The sequence below is a fragment of the Lygodium microphyllum genome, unplaced genomic scaffold, assembly GCF_053477565.2.
Source record: "Lygodium microphyllum isolate KBCC unplaced genomic scaffold, Lygodium_microphyllum_v1.1.10 scaffold_144, whole genome shotgun sequence".
In the NCBI taxonomy this organism is placed as follows: domain Eukaryota; kingdom Viridiplantae; phylum Streptophyta; class Polypodiopsida; order Schizaeales; family Lygodiaceae; genus Lygodium; species Lygodium microphyllum.
Window position 1 is genome coordinate 101802 of NW_028229627.1, and position 23792 is coordinate 125593.

A 23792-nucleotide genomic window follows, 5' to 3' on the forward strand; every position below is an offset into this window, starting at 1 on the left:
GGGGGATTGTGGGCCAGGGTCAATGGGGGAAGCCTGGGAGGTGGGGAAGGGTGGGTGTGGGGGTTGTGGGGGATTGCGGTCCTGCCCGGTGGGACGGGCAAGGGGGGCTACGGAGTGCTCTGCCGAGGGGGTGTCGCTTGCCCTCCTGCACCCTGCTATTGAGGCTGCGACTAAGGCGCTGGCTGCGGCCCCCCCTGCCATCTCCCTCTTTGTCGTCTCTGGACCTGTGTGAAACCGTCAGCGTCCACCTGTGGGCCCATCACCGGAGCCGCCTTGGCCCCGAAATGCATACAATCTGCTGCCTGATGTCCAAAGTCATGGCAGCGCAGGCACTGCCCTAGTTGCCCAGTCACAATGGCCTGCTGTCTAAAGGAGTGACCTCTAGCCTTAATCTCCAAGAACTTTGATATGCTTTTTGTGTCTTTCACGGCCACTCGTACCTTTGGGACTCCTGCAACTATCACTACATCCGTGAAGGAAGCAAGGAGAACTATGAGAAAAAGCCGTCCAAAGTCCTCCACTAACTGGAGGTATTCTACCGCCAGTCCTGGAAAAAGTAGGATGACTGGGTGTCTGAGAAAATTGTTGTGGAGCACAAATGACTCCACTGTAAAGTGGCTATACCAAGGAACCATATAGATGACCCCCTTCATGGAGGCATAGGGCAAGCTCTCCACCAACTCACCGGTTGCATCCGCAGAGGTGAGTCGAACCATGAAGATCCCTCGGCCCATGAGCACTGCCTCCAAGATCTGCGCTATGCCAATGCGCAGCATGGAGTGGAGCCAATTCCGTAGCTGGGCTCTCGATGGGGAATGTCCAACGACCTGACCAAAGATTGTTGTTTCTTTTAGCTCCAACTCTGTGGCCCAGATGGCCAAGAGTTGTTCCTCAAAGAGGATGATGCACAAGGTGTTTGACTGGGGGGCACTCGTAGAATGCGCCAACAACTGACAAGAGGTTTCCATTACGCGTCCCAAATGAGGACCTACCATTCACACTGCTGCGGTGTCGGAGGAGTGGGGGGGTATGTTGCTGCAGAGGAAAGGAGCAATTGGAGGGGAGGAGGGCTGATGGTGAGGAGGAAGGGGGGCCGCGCAGGGGGGGGGGGGGGGGGGGGGGGGGTGTGCAGCAGGAGGGGTGGAAAATGCTTGTTTACATGGTGGGGAGGTGTTGGACACTGTTGTAGTCCAGCTCGCAACGAGGCGAGAGATCGTGTTAGGCCTATCGGGCAATGCCGCGGGCCACAGTATGGGAAAAGGCAGGGGGGGAAGAGGTGGTGGAGGCGAGTGGGAGGGAGTGTGGAGGGGTGGGAAACTAGATCCTCAGGCAGAAGGACACATCGCATGTTCAGGCGGGTGGGGGGGGGGGCAAGTTTCCAAGTGGGGGCAGTGGTGGCGTGTTTGCAGTAGGGGAGGCGACGCGTGCAGGAAGGGAAAAGGGAGAGAAGGCGTAGTGTCGGGTGGGGGCTGACAGGGGGACGCATTGGGGGGGAGGAGTTGCATTGGAGGGAGACCGAGGGGGGTCGCGTTGCGCGCTAGGAAGGGACAGGCGGCACAGAAGGCAGGGGGATGGCAGGGAGCTGGCGGCGCACGCCACGGGTCAGCGGGGGGCGCACCGGAGATGTTGGGGGCGATGGAACAACAGCGCGTTGATAGGAGCTCATTCGAGCGGAAGCCTTGTATGATAATAATTGTACTCCTGTTTAAGAATGCTAATCAGCTGAAAACTGTATTTTAGCTCAACACCCCCTCTTAAGTCCAAAACTGAGCTGAAAGGTAAGGCCAGCCACTGTGATGTTTACTTACCCCAAGGCGTCCCACCCCAAAGTAGCCAAGGCATCAGACAAAAGGTGCACGTCAACTGCCCAGTGGCCTAACCACCATGAGATGTAAAGTATGCTACATGTTGAAGAATGCTCATGCTGCAAGTGCCACTTGGACAGTGTCTCTCGTGGGAAAATTGTTCACTTGCCCAAGCTCTCTAGTACAAAGATGATGAAATCATGCAATGCAAAGGGGAAAAGGTACAACAATAGGGGGGGAGAAGTCGATGTCAAAGACAAAGTGCTGAAGCCTGTAGAATACCAAGAAGGATAGGAACCCCATCTCAACCTTGATGTAGATGCCGAAGAAGAAAGAGGAGCTTGATGTCGATCTTCATATAGTGCCGAGAACCATAAGAAATGAAAGAAAATGAAGTGGATGAAGCACCTCGTTGGAAGAGCAAGATAGAAGTCACGGCCATGATAGCATCGAGAGAGATGCTGCACGAGCCACCTCAAGAAGGGAAATCGCCATGCTAGAGGAAGAGCAAGCACTCCTAGGATGATGAAACCATGAAAGAAACGGTACGCATGCCCACCTCTCTAGCCCAGGTAGGACCAAAGCAATCTACAAGTTAGCCCTACACTGAAAGACAAAACCCTACAAAAGAGATAAGAATCTGCAAACACAGAGATCAGTGGTGAGATGCTCCAAAGCAAAACATAATAGAAAGAAAATCTAACTGAAAATAAATGCAAGGAATGTGTATGTGTGTGAGTAAATGCAGCGGAAGACAAAAGAATGAAAAAGCTAAGGGCAATGGATCCTATAGGCCCGACTCTAAGAGTGTGAAAAATGAATGCTAGACTATCCTAGGGTATCCGAAAGGACCTGGAGACATGCTAGTCTAAGAAGGTGGCCACCATTGCGTACGTCCAGTAGTAGGGCTCTACCAAGGGAACGCCTAATGAGGTGGAGGAAGGTGAAATGGATGCATGAAGTGCAACAGGATGGGAACCTGCAGACCAATCAGCCAGTCCCTCAGGGGTAGTGAAAGAGACTGTCTGCTAAGGCCGTGCTCGGGCCACATGTCCAACAACAACAACGGGTGCTGAAGGAGCAGATGAAGCAAGAGCGGAAGGCGTAGTCCCACTGGACTGTGCAGTCGCAACGGTCTGCTAAGGCTTTTTAGGTGGAAGACCTTGGGCCTTGAAGCGACACTCCTCATCCACATGGCTTGCTCTCTGGCAGTGTGTACGAAACCGGTGTTTCCTAGGGAGTTGCTACCAGATAGGTCTAGGTTCTTTGGTTCCATCTAAGGAAGAAGAGTCACCCTTTGATTGGCTTGCCTTTGCATCTTGCGAGTTCTTACCATTGTTGGTTTTCCCTCTCGAAGAAGAGGCAACCAGCCCCCTCTGCTCTGAATAAGGCTGTGATGAGGATTTCTTGTGGACTTGATCATGCAGCATCATGTAGCGTAAGAATCGGCACTTAAACTCGTAGAAGGTTGGTAATCGACGCTGTGAGATAATGTGCTGAATGAAATTGAAGTATTTTTCGTGCAACTCATCATTTGACTTTGGAGAGCTAGTAGTAGCGAACTTAGCTAGTAACCGCCTATATTCAGCATGCTTGACTTTCATATCATCTCCTTCTTAACAGAGAACTCTTGAAGCTCAAAGTCGAGATTTATGCACCAAGTACGATCTCGGGCTGCATAGCGGTCAAGAAGGTGAATCCAACGCTTTGATGCGAGCGGGAAGTGTTGTAACTGAGAGTGAAACTCAGGAAGCGATCCCTGCATTAGCTCAACATTGGATGTGGCATTGTGGGCTCTCCATTGATGGATGTAGTCAGAGTGAGCTAGTCGAGGGTTCGGCATAGGCTCTAGACCAATGACGAGGTCCCAAAGACCTTGAAACTCAAGTGCTTGTTTCATGAAATTTGACCAAGTGGTGAAATTCAACCCGTTGAAACAAGTCTTATCCGTGAAGGCATTGTTGGCTGTTGCAACAGGAGTAGTAGTGCTCAGAGATGGGTAACGTGAAAAAGTGTAATGGGGATAAGATGGGGGAGTGGAGCGCACTTGTTGGGAATGGGCCCCAAAGTGCCCACCAAGCATGCGGATAGTCTACAAGGTGGATCCATAGGTAGGGATGGGTTGACTAGGCATGGGCATGGTAGCCACATAAGTAACCCAAGGAGGTGGGATGGGAACACGTGGAACAAAAGATAGGAATCCCTGCGTAGGTGTAACCCAAGGAGAGTGTGAAGACACACCATAAGCTGAGGATGGAAACCCCTGCGTCTAAGTGGTCATGTGAGATGTCAAGCTGGGGATAGTGAGGGGGATGCCCATCGCAGTCGTCCCAAGCACTATGGGTGTGCTCATTTGCAGAAAGGTGAGAGGCACTGTGTTAAAGGGTGACATTCCCCCTAATGAAGTACCATGGTGCAAAGAGGTAGAGAATGGGGTAGAGAAGGAGAAGGTGCTAGGATCGGAGATGGAAGATCCAACCCCTAGTGTGTGTGAAGCGAATGTGGAGTGTAATCAGAGATTTTGAAAGGATGATGAGAGGTGATCAAGGTGTGATATAGAAGAGGGTGGGATGGGAGGGAAGTGAGGTGTCTTACATGCTCAAATGAAACAAAAGCCATAGATGTACCTAAATTATGTCTGCTTCACGAGCCCCCTCTATTAAAGTTCACATACACAAAGCCATCCGGATCTTGTACCTCAAAAGAAAAAACAAATGAGGGCTTTGATTCATGCAACTCAAAAGGATTATACAAACCTGACATTGGACCTGGCTGAGATGATGAAGATGGATCGCCAAACGCTCCAAATGCCATATGTCCTCCATGATCAGAGAGGTGGCCAACCTCACCGACCGGTTTGAATGTAGTAATAAAATTGGTAGAAGAGGTGTAAACATCACCGTACTTGTTGCGATAGTACTCCTCAAAGTCCTTCTCTGTCATGTTAGTGAAATCTAGAATAGGAGTAGAAAAAGAAGGTGAAGGTGAAAGTGGAGTGTCGTCCTCCTTACCAAGTCCATAATGCCATCTCAGGGCCTCCAGTGATAGAGAAGCTTGATAGGACATCATAGGAACTGGAGAAAAACGTGTCTGGGACATTGTGATTCAGTTATAAGTCGTATTGTGTGTCTCGCACAAAGACTAGCTCTTCACAATATCCACAGGATACTCTTTACAAGAGCACCAGATCTGATACCATGTGAAGAAAACTACTAGGGTTTGCACTGAGGAAACACAGAGTGTACGACCACAATAGAAACACAAAGAGACAGACACATACAGAGAGAACAAAACTCAAACCCTAAACGTAGAACTCAAAACTCAAACACAGAAACTCAAATACAAACACAATAAAGGAGAGAGAGAACACAACTCTGAAGTGAATGAATGTTGTAAATGAATGTAAGAGTGTACAATGTGCTCAAGGGCAGAGCAATGTCGGAGTGTGATATCCACCGAAGACGGATCCCAAGTCTATAATCACCAGCTGGAGTGTGAAGAGAGAGAAAACTGCAAAACGCTGACACCAGGGGCTGCCAGAGATAGAGGCGACAGTTGCAGAAGGGAGAGATGATGCCAGGTGGCTCCAGAAGGGTGCAAACGCAAGCTGTAGGATGTCACCTAATGATTGAGATGCTGGCGATGGCAGTTGGAGGCCAAACGCATCCTAGGAGATGGCACCAGATAGTGAGCGACAATTGGAAGAAGGCGCCATGGCAGTGCGAGGCTAGAGAGAGAGGTGACAGCAGTCGCAAAGGCTAGACAGCCACGTGGAGGTAGACTGATGGCTGCAATCTGCACTGAAGAGTCTAAAACCTGCATAGACAGAATGGACTGAATGGGGGCAGCCTGTCTATTTATAGATGTTGAAGGGTGTCCCAAAAATTAGTGTTTTTGAGAGACCACTAAAACTCTCTCAGACCAATCCCCTTTTTAGGGTTTTTCATTAATTAAGTGTGTTTTGGGGTTGTTTAAGAATGCTAATCAACTGAAAAGCATGTTTTAGCTCAACAGCTTTTATATCTTGGACATGCCATCTTGATTGATGGCATCTATATTGATCCCAAAAGGGTCAAGAAGTGTCGATTGATCTATTCTGAGGACCATAAAGCAGGCATAATTTTTTTAAAGTTTTATTGGGTTCTTTCGGAAGTTCATTAAGGACTATGCTCATTTTATTGAATCCTTACCATGTTTGCTTAAGGATATCCAAAGCAAAAAAAAACAAGCTAGCTTGTTTGGACCAATGAGCTCCATCAATGTTTTTAAACATTGAAGTGGTTGGTTACTACTACAATGTTGCATATTATCTATCCGAAAAAACCTTTTGAGGTTCATATGGATGCAAGTGATTATGCTATGGGTGTTGTCCTTCATCAAGATGGTGGACCTATTGCATTTGAGAGTTGTAAGCTCATGGATGCCCAAACACGTTACACCACCCAAGAGAAAGAACAATTGGTGACCGTGGCCATCGATGCACTTAAAATTTAGCATCATTGTTTTTATGGTGCCTAGTTCATTATTTGGACTAACCACCGTTTGTTGAAATACCTCTACAGTCAGCTCAAACTCCATGGCCATAAGGCGATATAGACCAAAGTTATGCAGAAATTTGACTTCAAGGTTCATTATTAAAAGGGCATAGTTAATATGGTTGTAGATGCCCTTAATCGGATCCCCAAAGTTAATGGCTTGTCCTTCTCCAAAACTTTACCTAAATTATTTTTTTCTTTTTTTCAAACACCACTGCCAAAACGATCCTCACTTTGGTGTGATTTGCCAATTAGTTTGAGATGGACCTAGTGGCCCGAGAAGCTTTGGATGTCCAAATGCTTGAAACTTGGCCACTAACAAAAAGATGATGGAAAAGAATTCCATACGTAATGGATTACTTTTTAAACAAGGTAATATGTGTGTGTGTATGCCTAATGATTAGGACATATGCAAGAAAATTTTATACGAGTGTCATGACACACCAAGTGCGCAACATCGTGGCATTAGTGCCCATAGTGTCAACTTAATAAAGCTAAATGGCACAAACAAGTGGTGATGTTACATCCTTAACTGATTCTCGATAAGAAGTGGAGTAGCATTGTTGTGGGTTTTGTAGTAGGATTGTCCCGTATACAGATCGAGCTCATGATGCAATTTGAATCATGATCGACCAATTGACGAAAATGCTCCATTCATTCCCACAAAGATGACCATGAAAAGCCACGAATTGGCTAGTCTCTTTGTTGAGCATCTTTATAGACTTTTAAGGTTTGCCAAATGAAATAGTTAGTGATCGAGACTCTAAATTCACTAGTCATTTTTTATAGAAAGTTTTCCAAAAATTGAAAACTAGATTGTCCATATGGTCCTCCGAGCATCATGAGACCAATCAATAGACCAAGAGGACAAATCAAACTATGGAGGATATGTTATGTGCATAAGCTGAATTAATCAAGGACAAACTGATCCTGTTGAACTATTTATCCCAAACATTTGGTCAACTGAAAGAAATGCCTGGAGGCAAAATGCTACTTGGGAATCAGTATGTTCATTGAAGAGTCGTTTTCCTCTGTTCATTCATGAGGATACGGTTTAGGACAACAATCATTCATAAGGGACTTGATACGAATGCACTAAGAACTCATTAGGGTTAGGGCAAACGAGTCCTATTTATAGAACTGAAGACCCTATTTTGCACATCATTGTGTAACTACCACTCGTGGACTCTTGGCCCATAGGCCATTGCGTCCATACATGAGAATGGTGTGAATTGGTGGCATTCAGACGTGGTCATGACCCGAAGTACTATTAGCTGCCACACTTGAGAGGGAACTTGTTTGGCTCTATAGCTAGGAGATGAGTTTGATGTCCGGTCACTTTATATTCATGGATATAGCTTGTTTCATATCTCATGTGCAGGTTGGATCCTAGGTGGGTGTTTCAATCACTTCCTACTCAGAAATCTCTAAGTTGTGCATTGGCTAGGTGAAGCACCTCATTGGAACTTTATTTGGTTAGGAGGAGATGGGAGCATGGCCAAGGCAAATGTAGCTTGGAATGTCATTATGCATCTTAGATCTAGAAGAGGCATAAGGATCATAGATCCAAATATTCATAGAATCTTTTGCTATGGGAGGATTCGATCTATTACACCTACATATGTAACACTATGGTAGCCTATCTTTTAATCTATCTTTAGGACATTAGGACCAAATAATTAGAGAGGAGTTTTGAGGTTGCATTCACAGTTCTTATTTATCAGAGCCTATTGATTTGTTTCATCTAGCCTCCACCAACCACCATCGACCACAACTGAAGAGGAGGCAGTGTCTTCTCTTCAATCATCATTTGCAATCAGAGTTGATCACTTCTTGGACACATGACTTATCTATCATGGGGCAGGTTCTCTATGTGGGTTGATTTCTCAGTGGGAGATTGGTTTGCATTTCAAGAGCTACCATAGGAGATCCAGAGGTAAAGTATGGTGCCTCAAGGATACTAGAGCTACGGTAGAGGCCATGACCAAGGGAGTCCTTCCTAAGTGGAGGATAGCAGACCTAGATTTGGTCTCTTCTCTAGAAAAGACATCCTCCTTGGGGTCCTTGCAACACGAGGGTCGCCTTTAGAGAGAGGACTTGGAGTATACAGAGTTCACAGGGTGCTTTAAATAAAGGATTAAGAGTAGCAGCACATTACAAAAGGAGATGGCACATTGATCCAAACCCAACCACATGCTTGATAGATGGATGGAGACACTAGGCTTATCAAAGGATGTCCCTTCCAAGATTACAAATGAGACTTAGGAGTCTGGATTTGAAGGGATCCATTCCTTGATAGGCTATGTGATGTGGCCTTCTTTGGCAGCACTACCCGGCTCAATAGGAGGATTCAGGTGACTAGGATCAAAGCACAACCAGCAGCCACTCCTCATTGGCAAAGATGGGGCATCTCAAATCATTTTCTATCAAACATTTGGAAGAAATTGGATGGCACTTCCACGCCTAGGAAGATATCTGTCCTCCTATGGCTAGTAGCTCAGAGGAGCTTAGCTATATTGGTACATTTCTCAAGTATGGCAGGGTCCTAGTGGCATGTGTGAGAGTGCTGATATGGCACAGGTGCAACCGAAACAATTGTTAACACCTTGCATCCATACAGTGAGCTGATTGTAAATGTTTTAAAAGAATGTTTTGACCCACTTATTTTGAATTGAAGTAGCAAATTAACAAGTCACTCAAGCATAAAAAAGATTTTCAAAAATCTACATATAGTCCATAGAAGCAATATATGCTACAAGAAGAAAATACCTGGGATCATATTGGTCAGTAAACCAGCTGTCATGATTACCAAGTATGACAGCCTTTGGAAAATCTAGATTGCTGACATGTGCCACCAGGGTCACATCTTCATCTCCAAAATCACCTGATGTTGCCAAAATTATTATGTTTTTTGAAGAATAAAGTCAATGAAAATGTTTACTCTCACTTCTTGCAAACAATGCACAAAAAGTGAATGATCTACCTGTAAAAAGCACCAGATTTGGCTGCAGAGAAATGAGGAATAAATAATTAGCATATACTCCACTTCTTTGAGATAAGTCCATCAAATAATCTAGTTTCCTACCAAATTCTTCAGCTGCCAGCATGGTCTACATGAATATGCTTTAAAACAATATCAAGCTGGATGTCTCAACCAGGATAACTTCTAATAAGAACAATCCACATTTCATAAGATTTGGGACTGTCCAAAGCTAATACTCCTTATAAACTTTCCCTAAAGCTGTTGTAGCATCTTTGTCTTCTCAAGGTTTATTTGTTGATTTAGCTGCTTTTCCTCAGTTTAGAAACAATTCAGGATGTCCTCAACCTTCTATGTTTCTGCTCCATTCAGAACAATGGAGATTTTTTTAACCTTCTCAAAGCACACCTCAAGCTCAACCCCTATGGTGGTAATGATGAAATTAAGTTACACAAATTTGTATTGACAATTTTCTTGAGGAAATCTCAAATTTAAGGAATTCATTAAGGTATATCTTTCTGACTCTAAGGACTTCTTCAATACCTCTCCTAGGATCTAGATACAATGGAGACGAAAAGACACTACCTATGGGAAAATCTCAAAGGCCCAAGAGGTATAGAGGAGAGCCTTCACTATGGTCTTTCATGGCACAAGAGAGACCATGGTTGCAACCTAGGGAGCTGTAGCTTGGGTCACAAATAGAGGCCCAACATGTGGATCTAAGGATTTTCATGGAAGCCACTCCTATGATACCCATGTGACCAAGATCCATGCTCTAGATTACTCGCAATCACAATGGACCTAGGGACACTGCCAGAAATGGGGAATTAATTGCTACTATTATTGCTCGGCACATTTGGACCACAAGCTGCAACCATGCTATAGACCTCCAAGACGCCTCCATAGCAAAGACTATCAAGGATTTGGACACACAGATTATCCACTCTCCACAAGAGCTAGGAGAGGCTGCAAGATAGATCTAAGAGGATGAGGAGGATGAGAGATGGCTTCTTGCAGACTTGGGACTCCGATACATTTTTCCACATAGCCCCTCGGATGATTCGGCATTATAGCCCATCAAATTGGTTATTTGCACAATCATTGTATTTATAATTTATGATGTACTTAGCTACTCTCGTCAAGGTACCTTGTACTTTGTATTTTACCTCAGGAGATTTTCTCCAAGGTGTTTCTCTTTGAGAAACAAAAAAAAAAGAAGGGAGGTGTTGAACTAAGAAGTGAAAGAAAAGGCTGATTTGATGATAATAATGGCTGCTTGTTGCAGCACGCACTCATTCACTATTATGTGATTGCGTACACACGTGTGTGCATGTGCATTGTGTGTGTACACACACGTGCTTGCATATGTGTGAGTCAAATATGGGAATGATTTGTGGTGCTTAAACAAATCATTGGGATGGTGGGGAACATCTAACAAACCTCAACATGTTGGGAATAAAGGCCCTCGTGCCTTTAAATGTGCTCAAGTGTGAACACACCCTTAGCACTTGTACTTACACATACATATCTATCTAAAAGCTTAAAGGTACACCCTCGTCATTGTACCTAAAAACGTGCACACACTCTGCTCTTCTCTCTCTCACACTCTTTGCCTCTCCACAACTAAGGAACACCTACTGTCTTGATCTTCGTGCCTGACCCGTCACTACAAACTGGTATCAAAGCGGGAAAGAGACAGCTCAAGTGTTACAGGAATCCTAGGTGGACTCAATGAGCGTCAGTAGGCAGCCAAGTACGAGGCGGCAGTCGAGCTCAGGTGTTACAGGAGTCCCAAGTGGACTCCACGAGCGTCAGTAGGCAGTCAGGTATGAGTGGCAGACGCTGGCAATGAGAACAGTTGACAGTTGCAGGCATCGTGGGTAGTCGTAGGTAGTAAAGACAGTCGACAACTGTAGGCATCGTGAGTAGGCACAGGCAGTGAGGACAGTCGACAAACGCCACGTGAGACTCCATCGAGGAGACAGGATAAGCGAGGCATAGGTCGCATAACATGACGGGAGACTAGCAAGCGGCCGTTTGGCTGGTGTGATAGGTCACGAACCTCAATAGCCGTTGACCTGTAATTCTTCTTTTTTCTTTTTCAAAAATTTTGAGTTTGCTTTTGCCTCCTCTCCTCCAGGTGTTCGCGCGTGCAAGCACAGTGTGCAAATCTGTACAGATTTAGGCCGAGAAATTTGGGGCTTTTCTCGAATTTGGGGCTCTTAATATAAAACTAGACAATCTGACTCAGAAATTTGCAAGGTCGGAGCACATTTGTCTGGGAATTTTGGGGTTTTTCACATTTTAGTGAAATTCTTTCAATTTCACTGAAATTAGTACACGCAGGACTTGGAAAATTTGGGGATTTGTCCAAATTTGGTACGAGCAAGATGCAACAGTGATATCTGTCTCAGAAATTGCAGGAACTTGTGACATTTTGTCCCTGACATTTGGGGCTTTTCATGTACATGCACAATTTGGGCTGAAATTTATCCAATTTCTCGACATTGATGCACATTGGACCCCATGCAATTTGGGGCTTTTGCAGTTTGGGCAAAATCTGTGCAGCATTTGGTCATTTTATGTACATGCAGGTTGAATTCCATGCAATTTGGACATCAACACAGGGTAAAATTTGGCGATTTTGCAGAAATTGCTCTATTTTGGCAAAATTGGCTTGTGCTATGTATGATAGAGAAAATGCAGATATGTGGTTGATACTTTGAGCACAAAAATTTTGGGGCTTTTAACCGTTTGTGTCAAATTTTATGCCCATGGGTACATGTACAACAAATATTGCAGCTAAAATTTGGGATTTCTCATGTAATGTGATGCATATGCCTTTGGAACAGCTGTAATCGGTTGTTGAATGCTGTAGCACATTGTTTGGTGCTTCTCAAAATTTAATTAGAGATCTGAAATCTGTGCTTCTACATGGTCATTTATTGCTGGTTGGTATTTGTTTGTACCTTGGTCACTTAGGTGACAGTTTTGGGCCCATATTTGCTGTTTTTTCGTCACATTTGGACTAAGAATCATCGCTGGAAGCAATGACAACAGTAATCTAATACACATCAAGAAGCTTGAAGGAGCACATTGTAAGGATGGTGATAGGATCGAGATGCAGCTGAGAGTGCAGTAGACAGTGTGAGAGTGAGAGAGACAGAGTGAAGCACGACACCCAATCCAATAGACTGAAAGAGTGTAACAAGAAAGTACAAAGTACAACCCTTAAACCTTAGGGTTGTAGGGGGTGTTCACACCCGACACACACTAAGTGCCCATAAGTGTGTAACATAAGCACATAAGCACATACGACAATAAGACTATAAGTCTGGGGGAAAAAACCTCTCCTACCGAGAGTAAAAAGTGCCTCATTGTCCTACTGATCACCGACACTCCCATATGAGCGTAGGCGTAAGTGAGGCGTGAGTCAAATACCCAACAAACCCCCCTAGAGTGAAGAGTGATCAAGAGTACAAGGATCATCCGCCACCAAAGGATATCAAATTTAAAGCATCGCGAAATGCTTCAAATTTGTCACGAGGAAGAGCTTTGGTGAAGATGTCTGCCACATTACTGGTGGTAGGACAATAGACAAGGCTGATATCACCTGCATGTAGCCTCTCTCTGACAAAGTGATAATGGATCTCAATGTGTTTCGTGCGGGCATGAAACACTGGGTTCCGTACCACTGCAATGGCACTCTGACTGTCAGTGAACAAAGGAGTAGGCTCCGTAACAGATATATCCAGATCAGCTAGCAAGCGTCTAAGCCATACGCATTCAACTGTGGTAGTGAAAGCTGCCTTGTATTCAGCTTCACATGACGATGTGGCAACAGTGGATTGTTTCTTGCTAAGCCAAGAAATGCAAGAAGAGCCAAGAAAGAAACAATTGCCACTAGTGGAGTGACGTGTATCATAATCACCAGCCCAATCAAAATCACTGTAAGCATGTAACTGCAGTGGTCCCCCCCCTTGGCATAAAGCAACCCAAGAGATCGAGTACCTGCAAGTAATGAAAAACACGCTTGACAACTTGCCAATGTGACATACGTGGCTGATGCATATACCTGCTCAAAGCTGAAACTGCAAACTGTATGTCCGGCCTAGTGTTGCATAGGTAGATAAGACATCCAACTGCAGGAGCATATGTATGTATATCAAACAAATCATTGTCATCATGTAATGACAGTTTCAGTCCAGGTTCCATGGGGGTACAAACTGGCCTGCAATCCTGTAAGCCAAACTTCTCAAGAAGTTGCCCAATATACCTTGACTGTGATAGCCCAATACCTCGAGCATCATGTATGAACTGGATGCCCAAGTAGTAATGCAAAACTCCCAAGTCAGACATGTCAAAAGTTTGCTGCAAATTTTGTTTGAATGCTGAAATCTGATCAGCATGTGTTCCAATGAGCAAAAGGTCATCAACATAAAGACATATAATCAGCATAGATCCCTCTTCTTTACATACGTAAAGGGTAGACTCAGATGAGCTGTTTAGAAACCCCTCACCAAGCAAGAAAGCATCTATTTTTGCATACCAAGCTCTAGGAGCTTGTTTCAAACCATATAGTGCCTTTTTGAGCTTGCATACCAAATGTTTTGAGCCTTCAACTGCAAAACCAATGGGCTGCTATACATAAACTTCCTCCTGAAGTTCCCCATGTAAAAATGCAGTCTTGATATCCAACTGATGCACTGTCCAACCATAATGTGCAGCCAAAGCAATCATAGACCTGATGGTTGTCATACGGGAAGTAGGAGCAAATGTCTCCTCATAGTCAATGCCCTTTTTCTATGCATAGCCTTTAGCTACAAGCCGTGCCTTGTATTTATCAATGGATCCATCTGCTTTCCTTTTCAATTTCTAGACCCATTTCGTTCCAATGGCTTTCTTCCCAAATGGCAAGGACACCAAATCCCAAGTTTGATTCTTAGTAATAGAATCTAATTCAGCTTGCATTGCTGCCATCCAATGCACACTGTGTTGTGCATCCTCAAAACATTCAGGCTCTTCATTATCAAAAGTACTTGCTGCCATAACAAACTCCATGGTATGTGCTGAATCATGCAAACGAGTTTGCCTTCTAGTACGAGCAGCCATGGGTGCATCCAAAGGACTATCTTGCATAGTCTGCAAATACCATCTAGGTAACTGTCTAGCTTCCTGACTGTGTGCAAGCTCTTGCTGAATTTCAGTTTCAGCATTATGCTGAATATTCCGATCAGCCAATGGCTGAATTTCTGCACTTTCCATAGGAGCAGCTGGCTGAACATTAGGTTCATTTTCTGAAGCTCCAGCTGAATCACCAAAAGTAATGGGCAGCAGCCCTTCAAAAACATCACGGGCAACCTGATATGTGTCCAAACCAGCCAAGGATAATTCTGATTTTTCATCAAAAACAACATCCCTGCTAACAAAAACCTTCTTTGTAACGGGATCATAGAGTCTGTAGCCTTTGCTTTCATTGCTATATCCCATAAAAATGCACTTAACAGCCTTGTTGTCCAACTTTTTTCTAAGTACGTGTGGAATATGGGCATAGGCAAGACACCCAAAGGTACGGAAGTGGCCAACAGAAGGTTTTCGACTGTTCCAAGCCTCAAAAGGTGTGATGGTCTTCAAGGCTTTGGTAGGGCATCTGTTCAAAATATTGCAAGCACACATGACTACTTCCATCCAAAAACTATGAGGCAAGCTCTTTGCCTTCAGCATACATCTGGCCATCTCCATGAGTGACCGATTCTTCCTCTCTGCTACCCCATTCTGCTGTGGAGTATAGGCAGTAGTGTACTAATGGACTATGCCTTTCTGCTTCAAAAAAGAATTCAGCATAGAGGACATGTATTCCCCCCCTCGGTCCGAACGAAGAGTCTTAATTTTGCATCCAGATTGATTTTCAACAAGTGCACTGAAAGCCAAAAATGCATCATACACTTCTGACTTCTTTTTCAAACAGTAGACCCAGCAAAAACGTGTAAAGTCATCAATGAATATCACAAAATAATAACAACCGCCCAATGACATTGTTTGCATAGAGCCACAAATATCAGAATGCACCAACTGCAATCTGGTTGTTGCTCTAAAAGCAACATCATGGGGAAATGAGAAACGATGCATTTTTCCCAAAATGCATCCCTCGCATAAGTGCTCAGGAGGTCTCTCCGAGAGAGGTAAGCCATCCAGCATCTGAGTACACTGCAAAAGCATCAAGCTGCCAAAGTTTACATGCCCCAAACGAGCATGCCATAACTCCGCCTATATCATAGCAGGAGTAAGAGTGGATGTCAAGTATGCCGTCTGATCTACTGAAAGAGCATCCAACTCATATAAACCATGACACAAAGATCCTGTCAAGACCAAAGTCATGCGTTCTTTATCTCTAACCATGCAACGGTCATCATCAAATGTGACCTGCAAACCACAACGTGCCAAAGAAGAAATAAAAAGCAAATTCTTCTTGATTCCAGGCACAAACAAAACATCCTGCAGGCGGAGAATAGAGCCATCAATGGCTGTGAGCTGAATCTCCCCAATACTACGAACAGGGTATGATGCATTATTGGCACACTGTACAGATTTCCCAACGGGAGGTGCACTAACTGAAGCAAACAGATCTCTGCGAGATGTAATATGTCTAGAAGCACCACTGTCAAAGAACCAAGTGTCAGCATCCTCTGTAGAGCTAAGTGCTCTATCGGCCCAAGAGATGTCATAACTGCAAGTGTAAAAACAATAGTCCCTGTCCACAACAAAGGACGCGGACTCACTAGCAATGGAAGGAGTACTAGAAACAGACATTCCTGACTCCTTCTCTTTGGCAATGCGCTTTCTGCACTCAGTGATATAGTGGTCTGGCTTCTTACAATAATGACATTTCCCTTTTTTAGCTTGCGTCCCCCCTTGTGTCTGATTCTGCGATGTGCCCGAAGTGCCAGAACTCTGTGGAGCATTTTTCACCTTGCTGTTTTTGCCTTTCTGTCTTGCCACAAAAGCCTGCTCAGAGACTATAGCATCCACACCACTATTTTTCCCTGTTTGCTCCTCCTCTAGAAGCAAACTAACCAGCTGAATAAAAGTGAGTGGGTGCTCGGCAATCCTCATGGTGAGGTTCAATGCAGTATGAAAAGACAAGTATGAAGGAGGTAAGGAATTCAAGGTGGTGGATATCAACTGTGCATCCGAAAAGTACTCATCTACATTCATGAGCTGCTCCCTTAAGTCCTGAATCTTATTCAAGTGATCCTGCATAGAATCACCCTCATTCATCTTCAAAGTCTCTAACTCTTTCTTCAAGAAAGAGATCCGAGTCTCATTCTTTCCTGCAAACATATGCTCCAAAGTCAACCATGCATCTCGTGAAGAAGATGCTGAACGAATGTGAGGGATGATGGACCGCTGAACTGCCAGAGCAATCAGCGACAAGGCCTGTGCATCACGTGTATCCCAAGCTTTTTGAGCTGCAGTTCTTGGAGGAAGTGGCTGAGGTGGAGCGGGCTGAGGTCCCCATTGTCCACGTGCTCCTTGAGGAGGAGGAGTAATGGAAGCTACAACTCCCGGTCGAGTTTCCTCTCCACTGACATAATCCCATAAATTCTTGGCCACTAATACATTCTTCATCATGAATGACCATAGCGAATAATTGTTTCCGTCCAATCTGTCTTCCTTGGATACATACGTAAATACATCACCTCCCTGATTTGCCATGATGACAAATTGACAAATTTCCAAAGACAAATGAGCAATGTCAAAGCAGTAAGGACTCGAAATCTGCAAATTTTCAGAAATTGCAGCAAGCACACTTCTGCAATTAATGTGCAAGGGCGTACTCTGTCAAAAACTGTCTTTAATGCACGCTTCCCAAGAAGCAAACAGTGCTCAGCAACACTGTAATATCAAAATCCCCAAAATCTTTGCCAAAAATTTATTCAAAACAGTCTTTCTGTGATTGTAACTACAGTTCATATGCAACTATCCTCATAATACATAAAAGCCCCAAAATTTCTGATGAATGTGCCCAGAAATTTGCAACGAATTTGTCCCACACTTGTATCCTGTTTGCTGTGCCTGCTGCGTATGAACCTCCTCTGCCAGAAATTTATTTTGGAATAAAGGGATATTTTTTTTTGTTAAAAAAAATACCTGACGTGGTCAGGGCGGACGATAGTCTAGTCAGTGGCAGATGGAGCAGTCGGGCGGGTAGCGTAGCTGACGTGGACTGGGCAGACGGTCAAATGTCAAGTCGCAGTCTGACGGGGCAATCGGGCAGGCGTTTTACATGGACAAGGCGGACAGTCAACTCGCACGCAGATGACGTGGCGCTGCAACGTCGACGATGCACCCAGGCGTGAGGGACCAGACCACCAGGGACTTGTCGCGGAAGGCAGACACGATTATGTCAGAGTCGATGATGGGGCAAGAGATGGAGGTGACCCAGTCGCTGTGGCGAGCTGACGAATAGGCCGGTGGAGCTGACGAGCAGGACGGGTGGACGTGACGAACAGGAGCTATCGAGCAGGACGAGTGGACCTGACGAAAAGAAGTAGGCAGACGAGCTGCGCGCTGCGCTGAACTGTCGGCTGGGGCAGAACTGGCGTGGGCTGTAGACTGCAGGCAGGTGGTGAGCTCAGAGCTGAGCTCTGATACCAAATGTAAGGATGGTGATAGGATCGAGATGCAGCTGAGAGTGTAGTAGACAGTGTGAGAGTGAGAGAGACAGAGTGAAGCACGACACCCAATCCAATAGACTGAAAGAGTGTAACAAGAAAGTACAAAGTACAACCCTTAAACCTTAGGGTTGTAGGGGGTGTTCACACCCGACACACACTAAGTGCCCATAAGTGTGTAACATAAGCACATAAGCACATACGACAATAAGACTATAAGTCTGGGGGAAAAAACCTCTCCTACCGAGAGTAAAAAGTGCCCCAGTGTCCTACTGATCACCGACACTCCCATATGAGTGTAGGCGTAAGTGAGGCGTGAGTCACATACCCAACACACATAACTTTCCAGTTCGGCAAAAGCAGTGCTACAATATCATGTTGCAAAAGAAGCAAGCAAAGACAATCAAAACACAAGCAGCAAAGCCCATGGACATGGAACGGGAAGATTGAGATGAGTTAAATGAGCTTGCACGCTCAACCATCGAGCTATCGATTTCTAATAACTTGTTGTTTAGCATTGAAGGTTTGGATTCTGCACATGCTATATGGACTCAACTAGAAGAACTGTATGCACAAAAGAGTGCTGCAAGCAAAGTCTATTGGCTGAAAAAGCTTGTGGATTTGCATATGAAAGAGGGTACAACAATGTCTACTCACTTGAGTGAGTTTAACTCCATTTACTGCCACTTGGTTGCCTTGAAGTTCATGATTGATGAGGAATTTAAGACTACTTTCTTGCTTTGCACTCTACCTAAGAGTTGGGATACCTTCAGGACTGCTATGAGCAATTCAAATGTGATCCTTTTGTATACTAATGTAGAGAGTGCTCTACTCGTGGAAGAAATGAATCGGCAAAACAATGCATCCAGTAAGTCTTCTAGTGCTTTGTATACTAGGGGCAGATCACAGCAGAAAGGCAAATATGATAGCAAGGGACACAGTAAATCATGTGGCAAAGAAGTCGAATGCTATCATTGTGGCAAGAAGGGTCACTTTAAACGTGACTGCCACAAATGGAAGAAAGAGAAAGGAAAGGGTAAGAAGACAGATGATAGCAAGGAAGAGAATAAAGATAATCAGCCTAAGAAAAGCAGTGTCAAAATTGAAGAGGTGAATGTAGTCACTCATGACAGTGATAGTGGAAGTGACGTACTCTTTGTCTCTTCACACTTTGCTACACATGCTTTACTTGCAGATACAGATGATGACATGCATACCTGGATTCTCGATTCAGGTGCTTTCTTTCATGTCACCCCTCATCGTGAGTGGTTCTCTGACTATACAAGGGGTCGACATGGTGTTGTCCATCTTGGGGATAACTATGCATGTGACATTGCAGGTATAGGCAGTGTACAGTTGCAGTTTCAGCATGGCTTTGTCTTCACACTTCAGCATGTACGGCATGTACCTCAACTCAAGAAGAGCTTGATTAGCATAGGGCAGCTAGATGATGATGGTTTTCATACCACCTTTGGTGATGGAAAATGGAAGATCTATAAGGGATCTAGGGTCATTGCCCGAGGTTGCAAGAGTGATACTTTGTATCCACTTCATGTATCTAGTGTGCGTGACCATCTTGTTGCCGTGACCCAAAAAAGCCAAGTGTTTCTTTGTGGCATGGCCGATTGGGACACATGAATCAAACAGGAATGAAAGTGCTTTCTCGTTTGGGTTACTTGCCTTGTGTTCGTTATGCTGATTTTGAGCATTGTGATCATTGTATTTATGGAAAACATACACAGACGTCTCATAAAAGGTCTCTTTCTTTGAAATCTTCTCCTCTAGAGTTAGTACATTCGAATGTATGTCAGATGCCATGGTTATCTTTAGGGGAAAAGAAATATTTTGTCACCTTTGTTGATGATGCTTCACGGAAGGTATGGGTTTACCCTATTCGTAGCAAGGATGAAGTGCTTGATAAGTTTTAAAAATTCTTGGCATTGGATAAAAATCAGACAGATAAGACACTTAAGTGTCTTCGCTCTGACAATGGTGGGGAATATGTGTCCAAGGCCTTTCAAGCATTTTGTGACAGCAAAGGGATAAAGAGGGAGCTCATTGCCCCTCATAATCCGCCCCAAAATGGGGTGTATGAATCAGACCATACAGGATAAGGTCCATACGATGCTGTCTCATGCTGCATTACCCCATGGTTTTTGGGCACAGGCTGTTATGACAATCGTTCACTTAATTAATCAATCACCAAACAGATCTTTGGGGGGGAGGGGGGGAAGTTCCCCAAGAAGCGTGGTCGGGCAAGCCACCTTTATATGCTCACCTAAAAGTGTTTGGCTGCGAGGCTTTTGTGCACATTCGTAAAGAAAAACACAGCAAACTTCAACCAAAGTCCTGTAAATGCATTTTCCTAGGATATGGTGACGAGGGTGAAATGGGGTATAGATTGTGGGATCTCGAGAAAAGGAAAGCAATACACAACAATGATGTTATCTTCCAAGAAGATCGCATGCATAAAAAGCCTGAAAAGACTAAGGAGGTCCGTAGGGTTGTATTCCGAGAAGAAATATCTTTTGGACAGCAAAATGTGCCCGTTGTACAGCAGCAAATACCTGCTGTAAATGAACTTGTAAATGCAAAAAATGATGCTGGAAATGATCAGCCAGCTATTGCCCGTGATAATGAACCACTGCATGTGCAGGAACAGCCAAGACAGCAAGCTGTTAATGCTGATTTGCAGGCTGAAATGCCAGGACAGCATGCTGAAAATGGAAATTTACAGAAACAACCAGCAAACAATGATCATTGGGTTAGGAGATCGCCTAGGGCTACTAGACAACCTGATAGATTTGTTCTTGGTGCAAACAATGTGGCTGATTATGTCATGTTGACAAACTGTGGTAAACCGTCTTGCTTCAAAGAAGCAATGGATAGACAGGACAGCAAGAAATGGTATAAAGCCATGTTGTCAGAGATGGAATCTCTTGAGAAAAATGGCACTTGGGACTTGGTGCAATTGCCTAAAGGGCAGAAAACACTTCCATGCAAATGGGTTTACAAGATGAAGGTCACTTCTGGTTCCTCACCAAAGTACAAAGCAAGATTGGTTGCAAAGGGGTACAAGCAGGAGCAACGAATTGACTTTGATGAGATTTTCTCTCATGTACTCAAGATGACTACATTGAGAACCATTTTGGGCTTGGTTGCAATTGAAAATATGAAACTCATACAGATGGATGTAAAGATTGCATTTTTACATGGTGATCTGCATAAAGATATATATATGTAGCAACTTGAAGGGTTTGTGGAAAAAAGGAAAGAAAAGATGGTATGTAAACTCAAAAGGAGTTTGTATGGGCTGAAACAAGCACCCAGAGAATGGTATCATAAGTTTGATACATTTACGCAGTCTCAAGGTTTCCATAGAAGTCAAGTGGATCACTGCTTATACACCAAGAAGGCCGCAGATGGCAGCTTGATTATCTTGCTGGCAAGGATACTTAAGCCTTGGACTCACTAAAGCAAAGTCTTCATGGCAGCTTTCACATGAAGGATCTTGGTGATGCAAATCACATTCTTGGTATGCGAATACTCAGAGATAGGTCAAAAGGATTACTCTATCTATCTCAGCAGGAGTATATCTCCAAGGTTTTGCAGCGTTTCAATATGGAGGGGGGGAAAACAATTGGGGTTCCATTGCTTCCATATGTGAAACTCAGTGCAGAGAACAGCCCCACATCTGATGATGAGAAAGCTGAAATGGCCAAGATACCACATGCTTTGACTATTGGTAGTTTGATGTATGCTATGGTTGCTACATGTCCTGACATTGCCTTTACAGTGGGAGTGGTTAGTAGATACATAGCAACCCCTAGCAAAAAGCACTGGGATGCAGTGAAAGATATTATGAGATACCTCAAAGGCACAAAGGAGTTGTGCATCTGCTTTGGAAAGCAGAAGGCATCTGTTGTTGGCTTTACAGATGCAGACTATGCTGGTCATGCGGACTGCAGAAAGTCCGCTTTTGGACAGACGTTTACTTTCACAGGAGGAGCAGTCTCTTGAATCTCCAGGCTACAAAAGTGTGTTGCATTGTCTACTACAGAGGCAGAGTATGTGGCTGCCACTAAGGCATGCAAGGAGGCTTTATGGCTTTCATGTCTGGTGGGAGAGCTTGGCATCACAGAGTTACCTGTTCTCCATTGTGATAGTCAGAGTGCTATCATGCTAGCACGGAATCCTACCTTTCATGCAAAGACAAAGCACATATAGGTAAAGTACCACTTCATTAGAGATGTACTTGGCAGCAAGAGCATTGGGCTTGTCAAAGTGCATACAGATGATAATCCTGCAGACCTTCTCACGAAGGGTCTTCCAATAGAGCGGTTTGCTCATTGGCGACAGATGATGGGAGTTGGATAGGTATATGTATTTCAGCTTTGTACATACCTAGACTTAGCTGATTCTTTTCTTCTCTTAACGCACATTGCCTTTAGGTGGGAGGTTGTTGGGAATAAAGGCCCTTGTGCCTTTAAATGTGCTCGGGTGTGAACACACTCTTAGCACTTGTACTTACATATATATCTATCTAAAAACCTAAAGGTACACACTCATCATTGTACCTAAAAACATGCACTCTCTCTGCTCTTCTCTCTCTCTCACTCTCTGTCTCTCCGCAACTAAGGAACACCTACTGTCTCAATCTTCGTGCTTGACCCGTCACTACACAGCAAGTTTCTTTTTCTTTTTCTTTTTTGAAAGAAAAGGCTGATTTAATGACAATAATGGCTGCTTGTTGCAGCACACACTCGTTCACTTCTATGTGTGTGCATGTGCATTGTGTGTGTCTTGGGCATGTGCATGCGTGTGTGGGTCTCAAACATTGGAATGATTTTGTGGTGCTTAAACAAATTACTAATGTAGTGGGGAACATTTAACAAACCTCAGCAAGATATGAAAGAACAAGTTGCCAGCGAAACACAAGCTCCTTTTTCAGAGATGTGAGTCATGAGGACACATATTTTTAATGCTTAACTTTGGCATTATTTAACATTAAGTTAAGCACATGTGGAGTGCAAGTAATGGTCACAAGTCCAAAACCCTACCCTATGTAGTGGGGGACAATGGCAAAAGTTGTGTTAAGTTATGCTAGACAAGAACTTGTGGATGCCTAGTTTCAATTTTAGCCCAAAGCGTCAAATGGGCCTTTGAAATGATTTCTCTTGTCATGTGGCCTAGGCAAGAATTACATGTTTAATGCTAGATAAAGGCGGAGTGAAAGTTTAAACGACTTTCAGTTCAAAGGACTTAGTATACTCAATGTGGATAGTTAATGAGCAGGGACAAGAGGATAATTAATTTTCAGACATTTATTAATTGCTGAAATTTATTTCTAGAGGCGGAGTTTCAATTTGAAAGATGTGCCACTTGGCACTTTGTGAAAGAACGTGAAACTAGTCCCCCTCAGATAGGGTGGTAATGACTTGACCATCCACTAATTACAACAAGCGCCCCTTGCGGTATTTCTTTAACTTGTATTGCAATTGGATGGAGTACACTGAGATTCCTTCAAACCCCTCTACTAATCCAAATGCCTCTTGCTGTCACAAATGACCAATAAGTCCTCAACCCAATTTTCCCCTTGCCACATTTCAAATCAATGTAGCTGAATATGGCTGCCCCCTACAATCTATCCATAATGTCATCGATTCATGAAGTCAGAAATCAATTCTTTAGAGTAAAAAGAAGATGAACTAGGCTAAATCAACCCTTTTTCTAACAACTCATTAACTTGGCTCACTATCTCCTACTGGCCTTCACTCACCCTATATGGTGGCTTATT

General features: G+C 44.2%; 1 protein-coding gene across 1 annotated transcript in view; it reads right to left on the bottom strand.

Annotated features, from left to right (window-relative positions):
• The window catches only part of LOC148008419 (uncharacterized), a 199828-nt gene that overhangs the window by 88113 nt on the left and 87923 nt on the right, over window positions 1-23792 (bottom strand). The window contains exons 3-4 of the mRNA XM_087674241.1: window positions 9324-9345; window positions 9110-9224 (exon numbers count right to left, since the gene is read on the bottom strand). Of these exons, the coding sequence (XP_087530367.1) occupies window positions 9110-9224; window positions 9324-9345 (137 nt within the window). The remainder of the gene's footprint in view (window positions 1-9109; window positions 9225-9323; window positions 9346-23792) is intronic.